This window comes from Neomonachus schauinslandi, chromosome 3 (assembly GCF_002201575.2).
Source record: "Neomonachus schauinslandi chromosome 3, ASM220157v2, whole genome shotgun sequence".
NCBI classification, from domain to species: Eukaryota; Metazoa; Chordata; class Mammalia; order Carnivora; family Phocidae; genus Neomonachus; species Neomonachus schauinslandi.
The window spans coordinates 13,030,743-13,049,258 of record NC_058405.1 but is presented as its reverse complement, the minus strand read 5'-3'; the positions used below and the strand labels follow the sequence as shown (position 1 = coordinate 13,049,258).

The 18,516-nt window shown below is 39.8% G+C and overlaps 1 protein-coding gene across 2 annotated transcripts in view; it reads left to right on the top strand.

The window, feature by feature from the left end:
* Nucleotides 1-16,851, top strand: part of IPO5 (importin 5) — a 42,186-nt gene extending 25,335 nt beyond the window's left edge. For both annotated transcript variants that reach the window (XM_021696049.2, XM_021696050.2), the window contains 13 exons: nucleotides 2,278-2,496; nucleotides 3,578-3,661; nucleotides 5,028-5,160; nucleotides 5,248-5,369; nucleotides 8,284-8,380; nucleotides 9,547-9,719; nucleotides 10,701-10,812; nucleotides 10,899-10,954; nucleotides 11,974-12,096; nucleotides 12,969-13,188; nucleotides 13,960-14,188; nucleotides 15,726-15,867; nucleotides 16,712-16,851. In XM_021696049.2, the coding sequence (XP_021551724.1) occupies nucleotides 2,278-2,496; nucleotides 3,578-3,661; nucleotides 5,028-5,160; nucleotides 5,248-5,369; nucleotides 8,284-8,380; nucleotides 9,547-9,719; nucleotides 10,701-10,812; nucleotides 10,899-10,954; nucleotides 11,974-12,096; nucleotides 12,969-13,188; nucleotides 13,960-14,188; nucleotides 15,726-15,867; nucleotides 16,712-16,798 (1,797 nt within the window). In that variant the 3' untranslated portion in view covers nucleotides 16,799-16,851. The remainder of the gene's footprint in view (nucleotides 1-2,277; nucleotides 2,497-3,577; nucleotides 3,662-5,027; nucleotides 5,161-5,247; nucleotides 5,370-8,283; nucleotides 8,381-9,546; nucleotides 9,720-10,700; nucleotides 10,813-10,898; nucleotides 10,955-11,973; nucleotides 12,097-12,968; nucleotides 13,189-13,959; nucleotides 14,189-15,725; nucleotides 15,868-16,711) is intronic.
* The last annotated feature ends 1,665 nt before the right edge of the window (nucleotides 16,852-18,516 follow it).

The following is an 18,516-nucleotide window of genomic DNA, read 5'->3' as shown; positions in this document are numbered from 1 at the left end:
GGCAATTATTTTGAATTCTGATTTATGTAAATTGGAAGAACCATTTTGTTCTTAACTGCTGCAAGAAATCATGATAATGTGATTGCAGGAAATTAGCATGGTAGCATTGTGAGGCGTAAACAAAAAGGGAGAAGATTTAAGTCAAGACTCAGAAGATTATTGCTCAGAGAGCTTAGGTGGAAATTGGGGAAGAGGATTCTAAAAGTCATTTCTCCTTTCTGCTGGTTTGAATTTAAAAAGAAGTAGTAAAAAATGTTGAGTATTCTTCTCACCTGGATGACCGAAGTAAAGAGATGAGAAAAAATACCTTTTTTGCTTTATTTTTATTTATTTATTTATTTATTTTTAAAGATTTTATTTATTTATTTGAGACAGAGAGAATGAGATACAGAGAGCATGAGAGGGAGGAGGGTCAGAGGGAGAAGCAGACTCCCTGCCGAGCAGGGAGCCCGATGCGGGACTCGATCCAGGGACTCCAGGATCATGACCTGAGCCGAAGGCAGTCGCTTAACCAACTGAGCCACCCAGGCGCCCCCTTTTTTGCTTTAAATATGTTGGATTTCAAACAAGGCCTGGCTATCCAGATAGAAGAAAGTTTATAGTTATAGCTTAAATAAGAGGTGCAGCCTAAAAACTATTGGCTGAACGATGTTTAGTACAGCAGTGTGTGAGAAAGAGGTTGCAGGTGAGAAAGGTAAAGATTTAGGCTTAGTTTGTTGTCAAATACAATGAAAATGCTGTAAAAATGACAGGAATAAAAAGGACAAATAAAAGCCTTTTTTTAGCTATTATATTTAACAATCTTAAAGTTACTGTCAAGTTGCTGTAAAAGTAAAGCCTGATATTAGAAACTCGGTTCTTTTTCTTTTCTTTTTTTTTTTAAGATTTATTTGAGATGGGGGAGGGGCAGAAGGAGAGAGAAAATCTCAAGCAGACTCTCCACTGAGTGCGGAGCCCAACGCTGGGCTCCATCCCAGGACCCTGAGATCGTGACTTGAGCCAAAACCAGGAGTCAGACACTCAATCAACTGAGCCACCCAGGCACCCCTAGAATCTCAATTCTTGTACATTAATTCATTGTGAACCAGTGACAGTTTGCCTAGCCCTGTTCTAAAGGAGAACAGGGTGGAAGACAGATACAGTGTCTCAGAAGGCAAAGAAAGGGGTTTGAAACAGGATGGGTGGTCAGTGTCAGATGACAGCAGACTAAGAACATGAAAAAGGAACTTGAGTTAATCTGAAGACAAAAGAAGTAGACCCAAGTTGAAGGCAGATGAGTTGGTTATTCAGGAATAGATGGATCAAACGTGACTTTACAAGTAGGTTTGGGTAGAGGGTTGAAGTGTAAAGAAAGTTTCTGTTGCATCCCCTAACCCCAGATGGGCAACATGTCAGATTTTTAAAGACTAAAAGAAGGAATTGCTAAGATGGGATGGGGAAGAGGATAAGGTATGTGGTCAAGAGCTGTACAAAGAGAGGGTAGCCGAGGAAGAACGGCATTCCTCTGAGATCAGAGGTAGGCTCAAGACCTGAAATGTGGAGCAGATGCAGAAGGTAGTAGGGTACCGTCTGAGAGGGGCGGAGGAAGTGGTAGTCCAAGTTGAAGAGCTCTGTGGAGAGTGGCTGGAGTTGATGAGCGGAATGAAAAAAATCTGGAGTACTCGCTGGGCCAAGTATTCATATGAAGCCACAGGGATTATAAAGTAGTATTACCAGGTGACAGCGTGAGCCCAGCTGCAAATACCCAGTGCTTGTTACCGGCCAGGTCAGAGAACACCACCGGTCTTTGGTGTAGGAGCAATGTGAGCTCATCGGTCTCACCAGACAGTGGGACCATTCGTGAGAGGGCTCTGGCACCGCTGGTGCTGCTGGTGGGACCTTCCGGGGAGAGGCAGGTTAGAAGACAAAGGGAACTCTCCGCACACGTGCCCGCACAGCACAGCACCAAGTGTACAGTAAGGAGTGGGAGGACTAAGACACACAGGCACCAGGCTGGGGATACAAAAATTGGAAGAGGAGTCAGATTCGTGCTTGAGCACGAGCTGCTCGGAGGTGAAGCAGACATGAGAAGGGAGCGCTGCGTCAACAGGGGAGCGAGGAGACCCTCAGTAGTTCCACGGGGGTCCTTTCATCTGCTCTGGAACCTGCGCTCTGCACTCTGGCTGCTGGACGGTGGTCTCAGCTTGCTGTTGCAGAGAAGCGTTTGAGAACGCGCAGGGGGTGTTTCTTCCAGTTTCTCATTTCCACGACTTAATTTGTGTGTCTTCCTTCTCCTAGTTGATTCAGAAAGGCACCAAGTTAGTGTTGGAACAAGTTGTGACATCTATCGCATCAGTTGCAGATACTGCAGAGGAAAAATTTGTCCCCTACTATGATTTATTTATGCCATCACTAAAGCACATTGTCGAGAATGCAGTTCAAAAGGAACTCAGACTTCTCAGAGGAAAAACTATTGAGTGCATCAGCCTCATTGGTCTGGCCGTTGGGAAGGAAAAAGTAAGTGATTTTTCGAAGGTTGAATTTACACAGTAAGTAATTTGGCTGTGGAGGCACTGAGGGTACTAGAGGGCTTTTTCTTCGGATAAACGGTTTTCTGGATGCTTGATTTTTTTCCCATCATCTTACTCTCCTTTCACTCCTACTTTGTATATAAATTCGTTTTATCAGTGTTAACATTAAGGCTTTTTCTTAATTATGGTCTTGAAACTTCCTCCTTTTCCTACCCCATGTACAGTCTATCTCCTGGGAGGCATGTGGAGTTCAAGATCCGTACCATATGTTTAGTTTCATCCATTTTAACATGTACATTCCACTTGCTTTCTTGTTAATCCAAAAGCATCAGGTGTCCCAAGAGAGAAATCTACATGCATGTAGCTCTTCAGAAAATAATTAGCAAGGACCATTCGCCAATGTATTTTTCTTCCCCCGCCAGCATCTCAGAGTTGTCAAAGCTGATCCAAAGAAGTTCCTCTGTCACTGACCCCTCAGGTTCCAATTCTCAGAACTATCAACATTAGAACCTTTCTGGTGGGTTTCTCCGAAACCAGCATCAGTATTAACTTACCCTATAAATTGCTTTCTGTGGGATACTGAGAACCTAACCAATAATTTATGTCCCATATTCTCTGTATCTGGCCTTCAAACTGTCTTTGAAACACTGCCTGTTTACACAGTGGAGATTGCCAGAACTACAGAGTTAAATGAAAATCATATGGTTTTAGGGAGCAATCCAAAATTTTATTTCTGGATTCGGATTATCTTTTTACTGCTGGAAATGCATAAACCATAGACCAAAACTTGATGTTACTAGAAATACCTCTATTCCGCAGTTCACCCTGACCTTTACTGGAGAATATATTTTTCTAGAAAGAGCACTAAGTCTGTGCAATATATAGATGAAAATTTGTCAGTGTAATTTTTGTCTGAGGGGTTATGACCCATGTGGGAAATGTAATAGATTTTCTTTTGGAAAGTTTTGTTACTATACAAGAAACAAAATTGGGTAGCAAGAAGCACCTCTCTGATCTGGTAGCCACAAGTACCACAAGTGTTGATTTTCCCAAATATTTTCTTCTAGTTCATGCAGGATGCATCAGATGTGATGCAGCTCTTATTGAAGACCCAGACAGACTTCAGCGATATGGAAGATGATGATCCTCAGGTAAAGCAGCTTGCACACATTCACCTTGATCCATTTGGGAGTTGTAGCTAGTGCAGGGTTAATGTACTCAAAAAAGAAACAGTAATAGGCTTCTTAAGATAACCCCTGGTGTCAGAGACCGTCTTCACTGGTTTTCCTTCACTTCTCCTCCCACCTTTTTCTCAGTCTGCCCCCTCTGCCCTGACTCTCAATTTATTTTTGGTGCTCTTAGGGTTCTGTCCTGGGCCCTCTTACCTCCTGAGCAGCGTCATCTACACCGTGGCTTCAGTTTCCCTCTGTAGGCTGTGACTTCCAGGTCTTTCTCTGAATTACAGGTTCATTTATCCAACAACTTACTAGACATCTCCATTTGGATGTCTCCCAGCCTTCTCAGTGCCACATGACTTCCTTCCCCTGTCAAAGAAGTACAGAAACCTAACAATCTTAGAACATGCTCTGCTTTTCTCTTTCTGCATGTGAACAAACATTCGTTTCACTTAGAACCTGCCCCCCACTCGGCCTCTTTCCTGCTCATATTTCACGTCTGGTGTAAGTCTCGAAAGTGGGTCCTTATGGCACCGTGTTGTAAATTGTACGTGTGTGTCGTAATCCCAGTTGTAGTCACTGTGCCTGACGTGTAACAGGCACTCTAACTGTTGAGTCACATTTTGACTTCATACAGCCATGCTGTAATTGTTTCCCGTAAACTTAAAATTGGTTTGGTTTGGTTTGGTTTGGTTTTAGAGTAGGAGTGGGTCATTTGCGTCAATATATGCAACATAGATATGTTGGGGAGTAGTAAAAAACCACTTTCTGGGTTAGCGGGATGATGAATTACAAACTAGATTTTCTGTAGGAATTTGTAGGTGACTAAGTACGTGACCACAGTAGAAGAGGTGTCTTCAGCATACCCAGCCGCTTAGAAAATTAAAACAGCTACGAGAAAGGGATGTTTTGTTTCTTGGGTGTTAATAAATGTTTAACGAATGGAATGCAAGGCAGTAGGGATACGGTCAGATGAAATAGGTTCCTATCTTCAAAAAATTAGTGCCTAGGAGTTGCTATGGTTAACTGGGTTTTATTTATGTGGTCCAGATGCTATTAGAGAAAAACTATGTATTGCGTCTTGAAAGTAAGAAACAATAAGACATAGTCCTGGTCTTTCTCTTTTGTCTCACCTGCTGTCTGTATCAGAAGGTAAAGGTTCACAATGATTTTGTTGTTGTTTCTGAATGTTTTAAGTATATGACCTTAGAAACTGTACTTAGCTCTTAAAGAGGGTGAATGTAAAATAAAACATTGTTTTTATGAAATAGGGAAATGGCTTTCTTTGTGATCTCTTTTTATCCATTGTTTTAAAATCAATTTTAATTCCCCCCCCCCCCAGATCTCTTACATGATCTCAGCATGGGCCAGAATGTGCAAAATTCTTGGAAAAGAATTTCAGCAGTACCTTCCAGTGGTTATGGGGCCTTTAATGAAGACTGCTTCGATTAAGCCTGAAGTAGCCCTTTTAGATAGTAGGTATCTTCATAAAGATATAGCAGTTGTAAAGTTCTTTTCTGTAATTATTTTTAACATAAATTTGTTTTCTTTCCTGTTAATAGCCCAAGACATGGAGAATATGAGTGATGATGATGGTTGGGAGTTTGTGAACCTTGGGGATCAGCAAAGTTTTGGTATTAAAACTGCAGGACTGGAGGAAAAGTCTACTGCTTGTCAGATGCTGGTGAGTGTGTGCAATGTTTACCAAACGTCAGTTGACAACCTCCCGTAACACATACGTACACATTCCAGAGGAGTTCTTTTCATAGATGCTAAAGAAATTATTTTAAAGAGCAGGAATATATTCTTTAAAATGTAGAAACCGGGCGCCTGGGTGGCTCAGTTGGTTAAGCGACTGCCTTCGGCTCAGGTCATGATCCTGGAGTCCCTGGATCGAGTCCCGCATCGGGCTCCCTGCTCGGCAGGGAGCCTGCTTCTCCCTCTGACCCTCCCCCCTCTCATGTGCTCTCTCTCTCTCTCTCTAATAAATAAATAAAATCTTTAAAAAAAAATAAAAATAAAATGTAGAAACCTTCTGACCCAACATTTCTACTTCTGGATAAAGAAATCATGTAGGTGGAGCATCTGGGTGGCTCAGTCAGCTAAACAGCCTCCTCTTGATTTCGGCTCGGGTCATGATCTCAGGGCCCTGGGATCAAGCCCCACATCGGGCTCCGCCGTGCTCGGCGGGGAGTCTGCTTGAGGATTCTCTCCCTCTGCCCCTCTCCTGTTCGTCCTCTCTCTCTTTCTAAAATAAAGAAATCTTTTTAAAAAAGGGAATCATGTAGGTAAGCTTCATTGTCAGTGCTGTTTCTAACAAGAACAACAAAAAACAAGCAGCTTGAATGCCAATTACTAGGAAGATGATAATAATGTGCCCTGGACTGTGGCACAGCTGATACAAAGCTCCGTGCGGGCAAGGACTTTTGTCTGTTTTGTGCTTAGTGTATAGTAGACAAGATGACCAAGAAATACGTTTTTGAATGAACGAACAGAAATGTGTTCATGATACTGAAAATAAAACTGTATGGTTTCACTTGTTAAAAAAAAAATACATAAACATGGTAGGGACAGCAAAATGTTTGCAATGGTTATCTCTTATAGTATTATGGGGTCTTGCGTGTAAGTTCTCTTTGAGTTGTTTTTTTCCCCTTTATGAGCATATTGTTACAGACAGGGACAATATATTTTTTTAAAAAATTTAAAAATTACGGCTTTGGGTTACAAATTTAGCAGTTAAGTAAGCCTAAGTAAAAGTTAATTGCTTACGTATTATCTTGTATTAATAAAGCACTGTTATGTTCTCGAATTCATTTAAACTTTATTTCTTAAACTTATGCTTATCATCAGTACTTGCTATATTTTATAAATATTTGTCTTTAATTTATAAACATTTTGGATTTTTGTGGTATCTCAACTAGAGAGCAATTATAAATGTCACATCTCTTAACAAAACTATCAAATCTTTTAATGTAGTGGAAGAAAGTAAAGAAACAATTATTTTTAAAACCGCACTGTTTGGAGCACCTGGGTGGCTTGGTCATTTGGGCATCCAACTCTTGGTTTCAGCTCAGGTCATGGTCTGGGGGTCGTGAGATTGAGCTGCATCAGACTCTGCACTGAGCATGGAGCCTGCAACCCCTGTTCACAGGGGCTCTCTCTCTCAAAATAAATAAGTAAACAAATAGCACTGTTTTTTCTGTTTCACTGCCAAAATTATTTCTTTTTTAAGATTTGTTTGAGGGGCACCTGGGTGGCTCAGTCGTTAAGCGTCTGCCTTCGGCTCAAGTCATGGTCCCAGGGTGCTGGGATCGAGCCCCACATCAGGCTCCCTGCTTAGCAGGAAGCCTGCTTCTCCTTCTCCCACTCCCCCTGCTTGTGTTCCCTCTCTTGCTGTGTCTCTCCCTGTCAAATAAATAAATAAAATCTTAAAAAAAAAAAATACTTATTTGAGGGGGAGAGAGAATACTCAAGCAGACTCCCCACTGAGCACGGAGCCCGAAGTGGGGCTAGATCCCAAGATCCTGAGATCATGACCTGAGCTGAAACCAAGAGCTGGAAGCTCAACTGAATGAGTCACCCAGTCACCCCTGAAATGATTTAAAAAAAAAAAAAATACAAGATAATGTAAGCCTATTTGCAGTTTTACAGAGTAAGTGATACGCTACAATTACATATTTAGATTTTTTTTTTTTTTTTTTTGAAAGCGAGAGGATGAGCGTGGAGGGAGAGGCTCCTTGCTCAGAGCATAGCCTGACACAGGGATCGATCTCACGACCCTGAGATCATGACATGAGCCAAAATCAAGAGTTAGACGCTTAACCAACCGAGCCACCCAGGAACCCCTGTATCTTTTTTTTATTTATTGAAGATTTTATTTATTTATTTGAGAGAGAGAGAGTGTGTGCACAAGCAGGGGGAGGGGCAGTGGGAGAGGGAGAAGCAGACTCCCCATCAAGCAGGTTGCCCAATGTGGGGCTCGATTCTAGGCCCCTGAGATCATGACCTAAGCTGAAAGCAGCTGCTTAACCAGCTGAGCCACCCAGGTGCCCCTTATCTTTTTAAATTATTTTCCTTAATTGATATATTTTGTTTAAGGTTTCTCAGAGTGCCAAAACTTGCAAAATTCTCCCATGCAGAAGAATTAAAATGTTTCGTGTGTGAGCCTTTAAACAACAGTGTATACTGCAGTCACGCCATGGCCCTTTCCCATTTTACAGTTCTTTTTACGTTTATATTTGTGTTTCCCAAACACCTTTCACAGTACTGCATGCAGCTTTTTTTTCCCTTAATTTGAGAGACAGAGTGTGTGCAAGCCCGGGGAGGGGCAGAGGGACTCTCAAGGAGACTCCGTGCTGAACACAGAGCCCAACACAGGGCCTGATCTCACAACCCTGAGATCATGACCTGAGCAGAAATCATGGGTGGGATGCTTAATGAACTGAGCCACCCACGCACCCCCCTGTATGCAGCTTTAAATGTATTTCTAGTCAGGATGCAGCATTATGTGGTCCTTATGATTCTGCTATTTGTTAATAGATATTAATATCTTAAAACTAACGTGGATCTTGATGTCTTTTCCAATATTTTGTTTTCAGGTTTGCTATGCTAAAGAGTTGAAGGAAGGCTTTGTGGAATATACCGAGCAAGTTGTCAAACTGATGGTCCCTCTACTGAAATTTTACTTCCACGATGATATCCTACAACTATTGAACGCAAGACGTTTCTAGAATTAGTTAAATTACAGCTTGTTCAAGTATTAGACTTTGTGTTAACTGAAGCCTGCATCACCGTTACTGTTTGCACGAAGCTTCATTTTTTGCATGTGCTTTAGTTTCATAGGTTTTTGCTTGTGCCAAAAACATGAAAATGAAAATGTTACCGAACTACTAGTTGACAGCTTTTTCTGTGAACCTCTGAAGGATTTTAAGGATTGATATTTTATTAGCGTACGTTTGCAGTTATATATAATTGCTATTTTTCTCAAGTATTTTTTGGTAATGTTAAGAAACTAAGATCTTTCTTAATAGGTTAGAGACCCACCAATAATTTTCTGTGGTTCTACATTGGGGAGAAATATTTCTTGATAAATCTGCATGTTAAAGGTTTTCTTCTCAACGTGATAATAGTACTTAATACATACAGAAACATTTTTATGCCTTTACACACACACGCAATTTCATAGATGGATTTTGAAAAAAGGACAGCCCAACAGTGTTGGAGTCCAGACCCAAACCGAGATCTGCCTGACTCCACAGCCCCTTTGTTGTAGTTCTTCATACAGTATTCTGTAGTGGCATCCTTAACAAAAGACAGCTTTTGCCCAACAGAAACTTACCATGATGCCAGAGGACGAGCTAGTCTCAGGACCTTATTTTACAAATGATATTAGATAGGGAGGGGCAACTTGATCTTCAGTGAAAACCGAAAAGGCTCTGACAGGAGGAGATCCTCATTAGTTTTCCCAGGAGAATCATAGCTTTGGTTGCATTTATTAGAAACCTATATTGCCTAAAGTTTTGGGATAGGAACATCTTGAGATATGCTCTAAGGATCCCAGATCCTTTCACATTTCAGACTCATTGCTACTGTATTATAGGTGACAGAAAAGACAGGAGATAAGTCACATGGGTAGGGAGATGTCTGTTTTTGTACCCATATTCTACTTACCGCAAGCTCTTGGGTAGCAATCTCGGATAAACAGACGTTCCTGGTGCTCAGTGAGCACTTTAATGTTTACATAAGCAAAGAAAGTGATAGAATAATCTTTTGAGGATAGTGAGTACACTAAGTGTATCTGAGGATAGTGATTACACTAAGTGTATCTAAGAATAGTGATTATGTTTCCTTAACAATAAAACGTGTTCGAGTGGCAGCAGCAGAATCCATGCCTCTCCTCCTGGAATGTGCGAGAGTTCGTGGTCCTGAGTATCTTACACAGATGTGGCATTTTATGTGTGATGCTCTAATCAAGGCCATTGGCACAGAACCAGATTCAGATGTCCTCTCAGAAATAATGCATTCTTTTGCGAAGGTAAATATTTTTCTCTTAAAAATATGTATAAGGTTATGTGTTCATTTATTAGTCTTGCTAAATAACTTGAATCTTTTTGTGCTATAACAGATGATTTTCTTATTTACTGGAATTGTTTAATTCTTTTTTAGTTTAATGTTTTGGTGTTGTCATTCTTTTTGTTTTGTGTTTGTTTTTTCCCAGAGTCGCTGCTCTTACAGTCCAGTCTTGATTAGTTTCCACCATCATTTCCCTAACAATCCAGCTGCAGAATCTTGGCTCATTTCCAGCCCACACCTAGTTTGTCCTATTCTCTCCTATACCCCTCTGCTCTTCACATTGCCTTTGTCTTCTTTGTGCTGAGCTAGCCTTTCTTGGTCTGTTCCAGAAGTCTCTGTCCTTACTCTCCCTCTCAGTTCATTCTCCTTTTCTGAGGCGTGAATTTGCTTGTTACTTGTCACTCCTCTTCCCATATTCTTGTTCAGCTCCGTGGCGTGCCCCTAGTTCGTTTTAAAAGTTCTTCATCACCTTTATTTGTCCCTATTTACACCCCTGCAGTTTGAATTTTCTTCTATTTTTCCAAAGAATGCCTGCTGCTGGGCCTTTGCACATATCATCTCCCCCAGCTGCAGTGCCCTCCCAGCACACGCTTGCCCTTTCTCCATCTGGGTTCGTGTAGAAGTCTGTGTGTGGTGATTGAGCTCCCTAGAGGCTGGGTGCTCTGCTCCATCTTTGAGACCTCAGCACCTAGCAGTAATGCCTGGCATTTAAGATAGGCTCAGGATCTGTTTCATATAAAAATGTTGCTTAAATTTTTTTCTTTGAAGTACTGTCATTGTAACACACACCAAGCATTATCTACTCATTCAGTCATTAGTCTTCCAGGGTACCGGCTTAGTGAATTTTTCTCATGCTTCCATGTGATTCTTAATGGAATTTAACTTTTGGACTCTAAAACCCTTAAATCCCATGGCTTGCTTTCTTTCCTCAATTTCATTGCAGTGCATTGAAGTTATGGGAGATGGATGCCTTAATAATGAACATTTTGAAGAATTGGGAGGAATATTGAAAGCTAAACTCGAAGAACATTTTAAAAATCAAGAATTGCGGCAAGGTAAGTTTTCCACGCTTTTCTTTCTGAAAGTAATCCTTGACCATTTTGGCGACATTTAAAAAGACATTTATTTGGGTGTGTTTTAGTTAAAAGACAAGATGAAGACTATGATGAGCAGGTGGAAGAGTCACTACAAGATGAGGTAAATTATTCCCTTCAGAACTTAATTTATATGATCATTTGCATTTGGAAGATTTTTAAATGCTTAAGTTTCTAATTCATCTGACTTGTCATTCTGATGGTAATGATCAGTAAGTTTTAGCAGAAGAATCTGACATGTGTTGCATTTACAAATTTAGAGAATAAGTAATTGAAATTAGCTGATTTGTGGTTTGGATGCTGTGTGTGAGTTCTTGTTGCAGTACCTCACGTATAACAGCGCTTGTAAGTTCACCTAGTATTTCTTTTACATACTGCTCTGAACAACTTTTTATTTGGTGGTGCTTTCAGCATTTTAAAGATAAGTGAACTCTAATTCAGATGTTGAATGACTATCTAATGCCACACACTGTTGACAATCTGGGGCTTAAGGCCAGATCTTTTTGTAACATCAGCTGTTTTTCTCCCGGACCACAGAATATAATACAGATTTCCTTATAAATAATACACATAGAGTGGCTGATGTAAGTCTTCTTTACCTTGTTACTCAGTTCTTTCCTCATCGAATCACTTGATGCCATCAATTCTATTTCAGCTGTGTGTTCAGGGTCCAAAGTGTGGCATGTAGCCATCCTGGTGGACCCAGGTCAGCCCATTTCTGTGCGGGTTGCTCACATGCTGACAGGCGCAGATTATGAGTAACTGACCCCACGTCTCCACCAGTCTGCTCCAAGATTAGAAACATTCTTGCAGAAAACAAAAAATAGTACTAAAGTAAAAACACTTCTGTCTCAGAATTTCGAAACTTTCAAGAAAACTCTTTGGAATAAGTACAATACTTACCCACACCTTTATCTGTCTATAGGCAGGTAGGAGATGCCACCCCCAATCATCGAGGTAACCGCAGTCTCCAGATGCTTGCTATGCCCCTAAGAAAATGATGAGAAATTTAATTTTCTATATTTCTTGAGATTTTTTTAAGTAAATGTAACTGTTCGTCATAGTGGAGATACTTTTTGATACATAAGGGTGTTGTGTGTGTTTTTTTGTTTTTGTTTTTAGGATGATAATGATGTTTATATTCTGACCAAAGTGTCAGACATTTTACACTCAATATTCAGTAGCTACAAGGAAAAGGTGTTACCATGGTTTGAACAGCTGCTTCCGTTAATTGTCAACCTAATTGTAAGTGTTGCCTCTCTTTGACAGTTATTTTAGATAGTTGCCTGGAATGTTTTCAGTGCAGCACTTGAAAACACACTTTCAGGTTAAAATGGATCTTAGAAATCATAAAGACCTTCCAGAGTACATCTTTAATTTTATCAAGTTTATTGCATTGCCCTTGATATTTTCTCATTTAAGGTTTGCTAATTAGGTTTTCCATAGTTCAATTAAATTACAATGCATTCCAGAGACCTACAAACGACTTTTCATTATTTGAGGTTGTGTGTGCCCTGCTAAATTAACAAAATGATTACTTTTTTTGGTGGACCCTAGAGGATTCAGTTAAAATCCTTGTTACGTACAACCAGCAATCATACATTGTGGATGATGGCCTTATGTATTCAGTTTTTAAAATATGCATGAAAAGCAATCAATAGAAGTTTGTCTTGCTTTGGCTTTTAATTTTGCATTGTATTTAGTAGCACAGCACATTTTTTAAAACGTTTAGGCCCATGTGACTTAGCCTGTTGAGTGGATATATAAAGCTAAAACCTGTTCACAGCTTTTCTTGTTGTTTCTTAAAGACAGCATTATTATCTTTTTTTGAAGCAAATGTACATATGTTGCTGCTGCAGCTGGTTCTTCCTGGTATATGGTAATGTCAGATTGTGGGATTCTATAGAAAATCATGCAAAGTCTTTTAAACTTGTAGTTTATTAAATCTCTGTTGTAAGTTGAAGATTGTTATTCATAAGAAGTAATTATTACTGTGTTGTTTTTCATTGCTTGTTTCAGGAATACCCATGTAAGCTGATAGTCTATTGTGAAATTTTTTTTTTTACATTCTTTATGTACTCCAGTATTCAAAGCTTAAAAGATTCTCTCTTTTATAGTGTCCACATAGACCATGGCCAGACAGACAATGGGGATTGTGCATCTTTGATGATGTCATAGAACACTGTAGTCCAGCCTCATTTAAATATGCAGAATATTTCTTAAGGCCAATGCTCCAATATGTATGTGACAACAGCCCAGAAGTCAGGCAAGCAGCTGCATATGGCTTGGGAGTCATGGCACAGTATGGTGGAGATAACTATCGTCCTTTTTGTACAGGTACTTCCATTTGTTTGGTTCCAGGCATTCCTTTTATCGCTTCCTTGTTATCTTTTCCACACCCCCAAGCCCCCAAACATTATATAGCTATTTCTGCTGTATTCACCTTCCCCTTCTTAAACATCTCACCTATAGCTCATACCTGTAGGGGAGCGCATAGCCTCCCCACCCCGTCCTCCAGAGTACAGTTCTTTTGGGTTTGGGAGTTACACCCTGGCTGTAGCAAAGGACCTTTTTTTCTTTTTTTTTTTAAGATTCTTTTGAGAGAGTGAGAGCACACACAAGCAGGGGGAGGGGCAGAGGGAGAGGGAGAAGCAGACACCCCACTGAGCGCAGAGGCCAATGAGGGGGCTCGATCCCAGGACCCTGAGATCATGATCTGAGCCGAAGTCAGACACTTAACTGACCGAGCCACCCAGGCGCCCCCAGCATAGAACTTTTCAAACATACTGGGGTCCCTGTAGGGTTAGCACAGGAATGTAGCTGGGGGCTTTTAAAATAAGCTGAAATACCCTGAGGTGGTCAGGAGTATAAATCTGGAGGCTCCTGACCTTGACATCATCGGGTCTCGGTAGAGTGAGTGCTGGTGCTCCTGGCCACGTTGGGGCAGCCTGCCTTTCTTACTTCTGGTTCTGCAGCCAAGAAGACAAAACATGCCTTAGACCTTACTAATTCTTCACTGTAATTGATAACTGGGCCAAAGATAAAAAAAGGAATATTGCCACGAAAATGTGAGGTTTTAACTGACCTTCTTGCAATTGCCTATTTTAGAAGCACTTCCACTGCTGGTAAGAGTTATTCAGTCAGCCGATTCTAAGACCAAAGAAAATGTCAATGCTACAGAGAACTGCATCTCAGCAGTAGGGAAAATTATGAAGTTCAAGCCCGACTGTGTGAACGTTGAAGAAGTCCTGCCACACTGGTTGTCTTGGCTTCCACTACATGAAGATAAAGAAGAAGCTGTTCAGACCTTCAATTATCTGTGTGACTTGATTGAAAGGTAAGAAAAAAGGACAAATAGACCTTATTTCTTCCTCTTTCTGTAAAACAGCGTTTCCTGTGCACAGCCCTCAGATACAGTGTAGGTTTCTAATAATGTTGTCTTTATAAATCATGCTAAACCATATCACAGTTAATGCTGCCTTACAATTAGATCTAATTTTGACTTATCCTTTATGGAATTAGATTCAACAGTTGAGGGATTGTAGAACATAATGTTTTAAGAAGGTTCCCTTTTAATTGTCACCCACCCCATTTATCTGTTTTTTGTTTATTTGGCTTTAGATTTTTTTTTTTTTTTTAAAGATATTTATTTGACAGAGAGGGAGAGCACAAGCAGAGGGAGAAGCAGGCTCCCCGCTGAGCAAGGAGCCCGATGCGGGGCTCGATCCCAGGACCCTGGGATCATGACCTGAGCTGGAAGCAGATGCCACCCAGGCGCCCCACTTTAGATTTTTTTTTTTTTAATTTCAGCTTTACTGACGTGTAATTGACATGTATCACTTACTAGTAGAATGAGATTGAAGACTGTTGGTAGTGCCATTATTTGACCCTCTAGAATTCTGGTGTTTTTCTTTGGATTCAGGAATCAGTGGTATAAGGAAAGTATTCCAGACAGGTAATCAAGATCTGGCCCTGGGCCCTGGCATTATTAATGCTATTTTGTGTCCATGAGTGTATCTAAGAATTGCAACAACTGGGAGGCTATAGAAGCTATCAAATCCCAAGGCGTGTTCTTTGGTGTCTGTTTTTCTAAATCCAAGTTCTCCTAAATATTAATCAGATCTAGGCTCTGTCGCTCTTAATTACTGCTTTTATTCATGAATAACTCTAAGGGCTACCACCACTCCTTTCCTGGAATTTGTAGAAATAGGCCAGTGGGCATATTCCTTCATGCCTGTTTAAGTTCAGGTTCACATAAATGTTGTGTTTGAGTGTTCCCACAGAGAACTATAATTTAGGGATGTGATGGCCGTCCTGGAGACTATACACTCCTTATCTGCTCCTGCCTCTGAAGCCACCACTTCTCCATCATGCTATTTGATCATCTCCCTTGGAAATGAGTATTCCGAAAGTCTCTTAATGAAAGACTAGAATTCTAGTTAAATTCACTGTTACGTTTCTTTCCATGAAACTTGCCTAGAGTTTATTTCCCAGCTTACTCTTGAAATGCCCCTAAATCCTTTTGAACTTCAATTTTTTTTGGAAACCATTTTGCCATATATAAATTCTTAGTAATAGTTCTTTTTTTTCTTTAAATAAGTCATAAATTATAAAGCACTTAGAACATTCTTTCCTTGGCCCTTAAACCTGAGAGATGAGCCAAGTATTTTTCCTCATTTACATGGGAAGACCCTGAAGAGCTAATTAATACATTTAGCTTGTTTTCCTTCCACTGAATTTTATTTTAGTGAATGCATAATCATAAAATTCTGTAACAAAATTCTATGTTGGAGGAAGGATGTAGGAAAGTATGAGTGCTTGAGTAATTTCTCCTTATAATTTTCATTTATAATGGCTTTCTTCTTTTTGGTCAGTAATCACCCCATCGTTCTTGGCCCAAACAATACCAATCTGCCCAAAATATTCAGTATAATTGCAGAAGGAGAAATGCATGAGGCAATTAAACATGAAGATCCTTGTGCCAAACGTCTGGCTAATGTAGTTCGTCAAGTACAGGTAAGCTGTTCTGCCTAAATTGGGGCAGGGGAAATAAAATAGTTTTTTGGGAGGTGTTTTGGTTTTGTTTTTGGGGTTTTTTTTTTTTCTTCTACATTAGAAGAAAGAAAGCCACACTTTTTTCTTTTTTTTTTTTTTAAAGATTTTTATTTATTTGTCAGAGAGAGAACCCAAGCAGGGGGAGTGGCAGAGGGAGAAGCAGGCTCCCCACTGACCAGGGAGCCCGATGCAGGACTTGATCCGAGGACCCCAGGATCATGACCTGAGCCGAAGGCAGACGCTTAACAAACTGAGCCACCCAGGTGCCCCATAGAAAAAAGAAATAGATACCCAATTTCATTTTTATATTCTCTCGTCTCCAAGGCTCAAATTACTTAACATATAATCTGTCCATATGGTCTTTTTTTTTTTTTAGTGCTAAAACATTTGTCCTAAACTTGACACATTTTGAACCTTCCACTTGGTGCATAGCATATACTCGTGTAGGGTTTTTTTTTTTTCATTGTCTGAAGAAAAATAAAGATGAGATTTTAATAGTAAATAAGCTGTCAGCTGCCAAAGTTTTTTAAGTGACTTATGCTCCCTGAATTCTTCACGTGTTGTTTCCTTGACTGTGTCCTCTACCTGGTACAGTTTTATCAAGTCAGACTGAATGAAGAAAACTTAGTGTAAATGAAATGAACTTTAAAGATATGAACAGATTTCTTGCTTTTATAATGATGCTCGTGAAACTACCTCAAAAGAAAGAATTGGGCGTTCTTATAGTCTACCGAAGGCTGAGTAGCACGGTGCGTCTAAATGACGGCTGCACTGAATCTAAATGCCTGAAACTGTTTCTTCCTAGACTTCTGGAGGACTGTGGGCCGAGTGCGTGGCACAGCTGAGTCCCGAGCAGCAGGCGGCCATGCAGGAGCTCCTGAACTCTGCTTGAAGGGCCTTAATATCTCCACCAGAAAGCTAACTCCAAATAAACGTTTACCCTTTTGTTTAGGTTTCTCTGTTTTGTTTTTGAGCACAAGAAAGCGGTAGAGTTGTGTCGTGTAGGCCGTTCTCCTGCAAAGCCACAGCGGCGAGAAGAGAAGCACTGGGTTTCAGAGTGGTGTTTGAAAGGATTCCCTCACACCACAGAAGAGGTTCCCCGTAAGCCCTGCGCTAGCACTGAAGAGTATTTTTCTATTGGTATAAGCCACCCACGTGAAAGTGAAAGGGAAGTGAAATTAAGTTTCCTCATTAGACATAAGGAAATCTAAGACAAAACAGCTTTAAGATCAGTTATTCAGCGTAGATGTGTGTGAAAACAATTTGCTATACACCTAGTGTTAATTTTATTAATTGGAGTGTGAGTCTTTTTGTAGGGTAGAAAAGAAACCTTCTACCCAACAAACTAGTAGATCTAAAATTTGAAAAAAGAAAAAAAAAAAAAGCTGAAGACAAAAACAAGCATGAAGATGTCATATTTGATGTCACTTTCGGTTTTTTCCCAGAAGGCTTATGCAGTGACTCAATCTGGAAAGCTGCTCAGCTTCCAGCCCTTGAATGTGAAGTGTCGTTGGCATGTCCGGCAGTAGTCTCTCATTCACTCCTCAATAAACAACATTGAAATACAAAAGAAGTTCGTGTAAAAATTCAGTACCGTCTGGCTTTGATTCATTTAATGTTTTTAATATAAGAATAAGCTAATATTTTTTTAGCGTTAGTAATTGTGGCTTTGAATGTTTTCTTTTTCCCCTAATATTTTCCTTGTGCAGTTTGAACATTAAAAGCATCTAGTTTTTACCATCTTCCACTTTAATTTAAGCTAAGTTATATACCTAGTCCTTCACAACTGGTATCCTTTTAAGGTTTGCAAATTTCAACCAATAGTTTTTTTAAATTAGGATTGTTCTGGTAGATAAAAAAAGATTTGGCTTAGAATTTTCACTGCAAATTGTAATTGACACGGAGCCACACATAACTTTCAAACTTTTAATTTTATGATAAATATTCTGCCTAAAATTATTTACTGGTAAATTCAGTAAAATGTGTGAATTTTTTTCCTTTGTGTGTTAACCTCATACCAGTAAATGACTTGCTGTTGTTTCTTTACATAATTTTTCTAAGGGATCTTAATAGATTTCTGTTGAAGCTTCAGTGTTAACATTTTTATAGTTTGTACTAAATTTAACCGTGATAAAAAAAATGAATTTTATGCATAGATCAGAATTTAAAATTAAAGATTTTTTCTTTAAGTGATTTGCATTACTTTATTAAAATTAAATCTGAAATGGAATAGAAAGAATGAATTATCTTAAGATGGTTCAGTTGGTAGCAGATAGCCTTCAAATATATTTTCCACTTTAAGCACAACATTGTTAGCCCAGCAGCTTCAGTCTCTGGCAGAACAGCACTGAATGACTTCACCAGCACAAGGCAATTGTTTTCAGTGGGTACCGACGTGGGGACTGTTTTGTGATGTGAGGGGGGCAGTGTTTGGAGCTCCTTTATAGCCTGTGTTCCTGTTGGAGTAAAACGTGTCAAGACAACTCCTTTGTGCTTTCTTACGTAGAATAGAGTTTGAAAAGCCGGTTTGTGTACTGATGCCAACTGCAGATTTCGCTTTTGTTTTTAATTTAAATTATCACTTACACTTGAAAGAAAACATGTTACAAA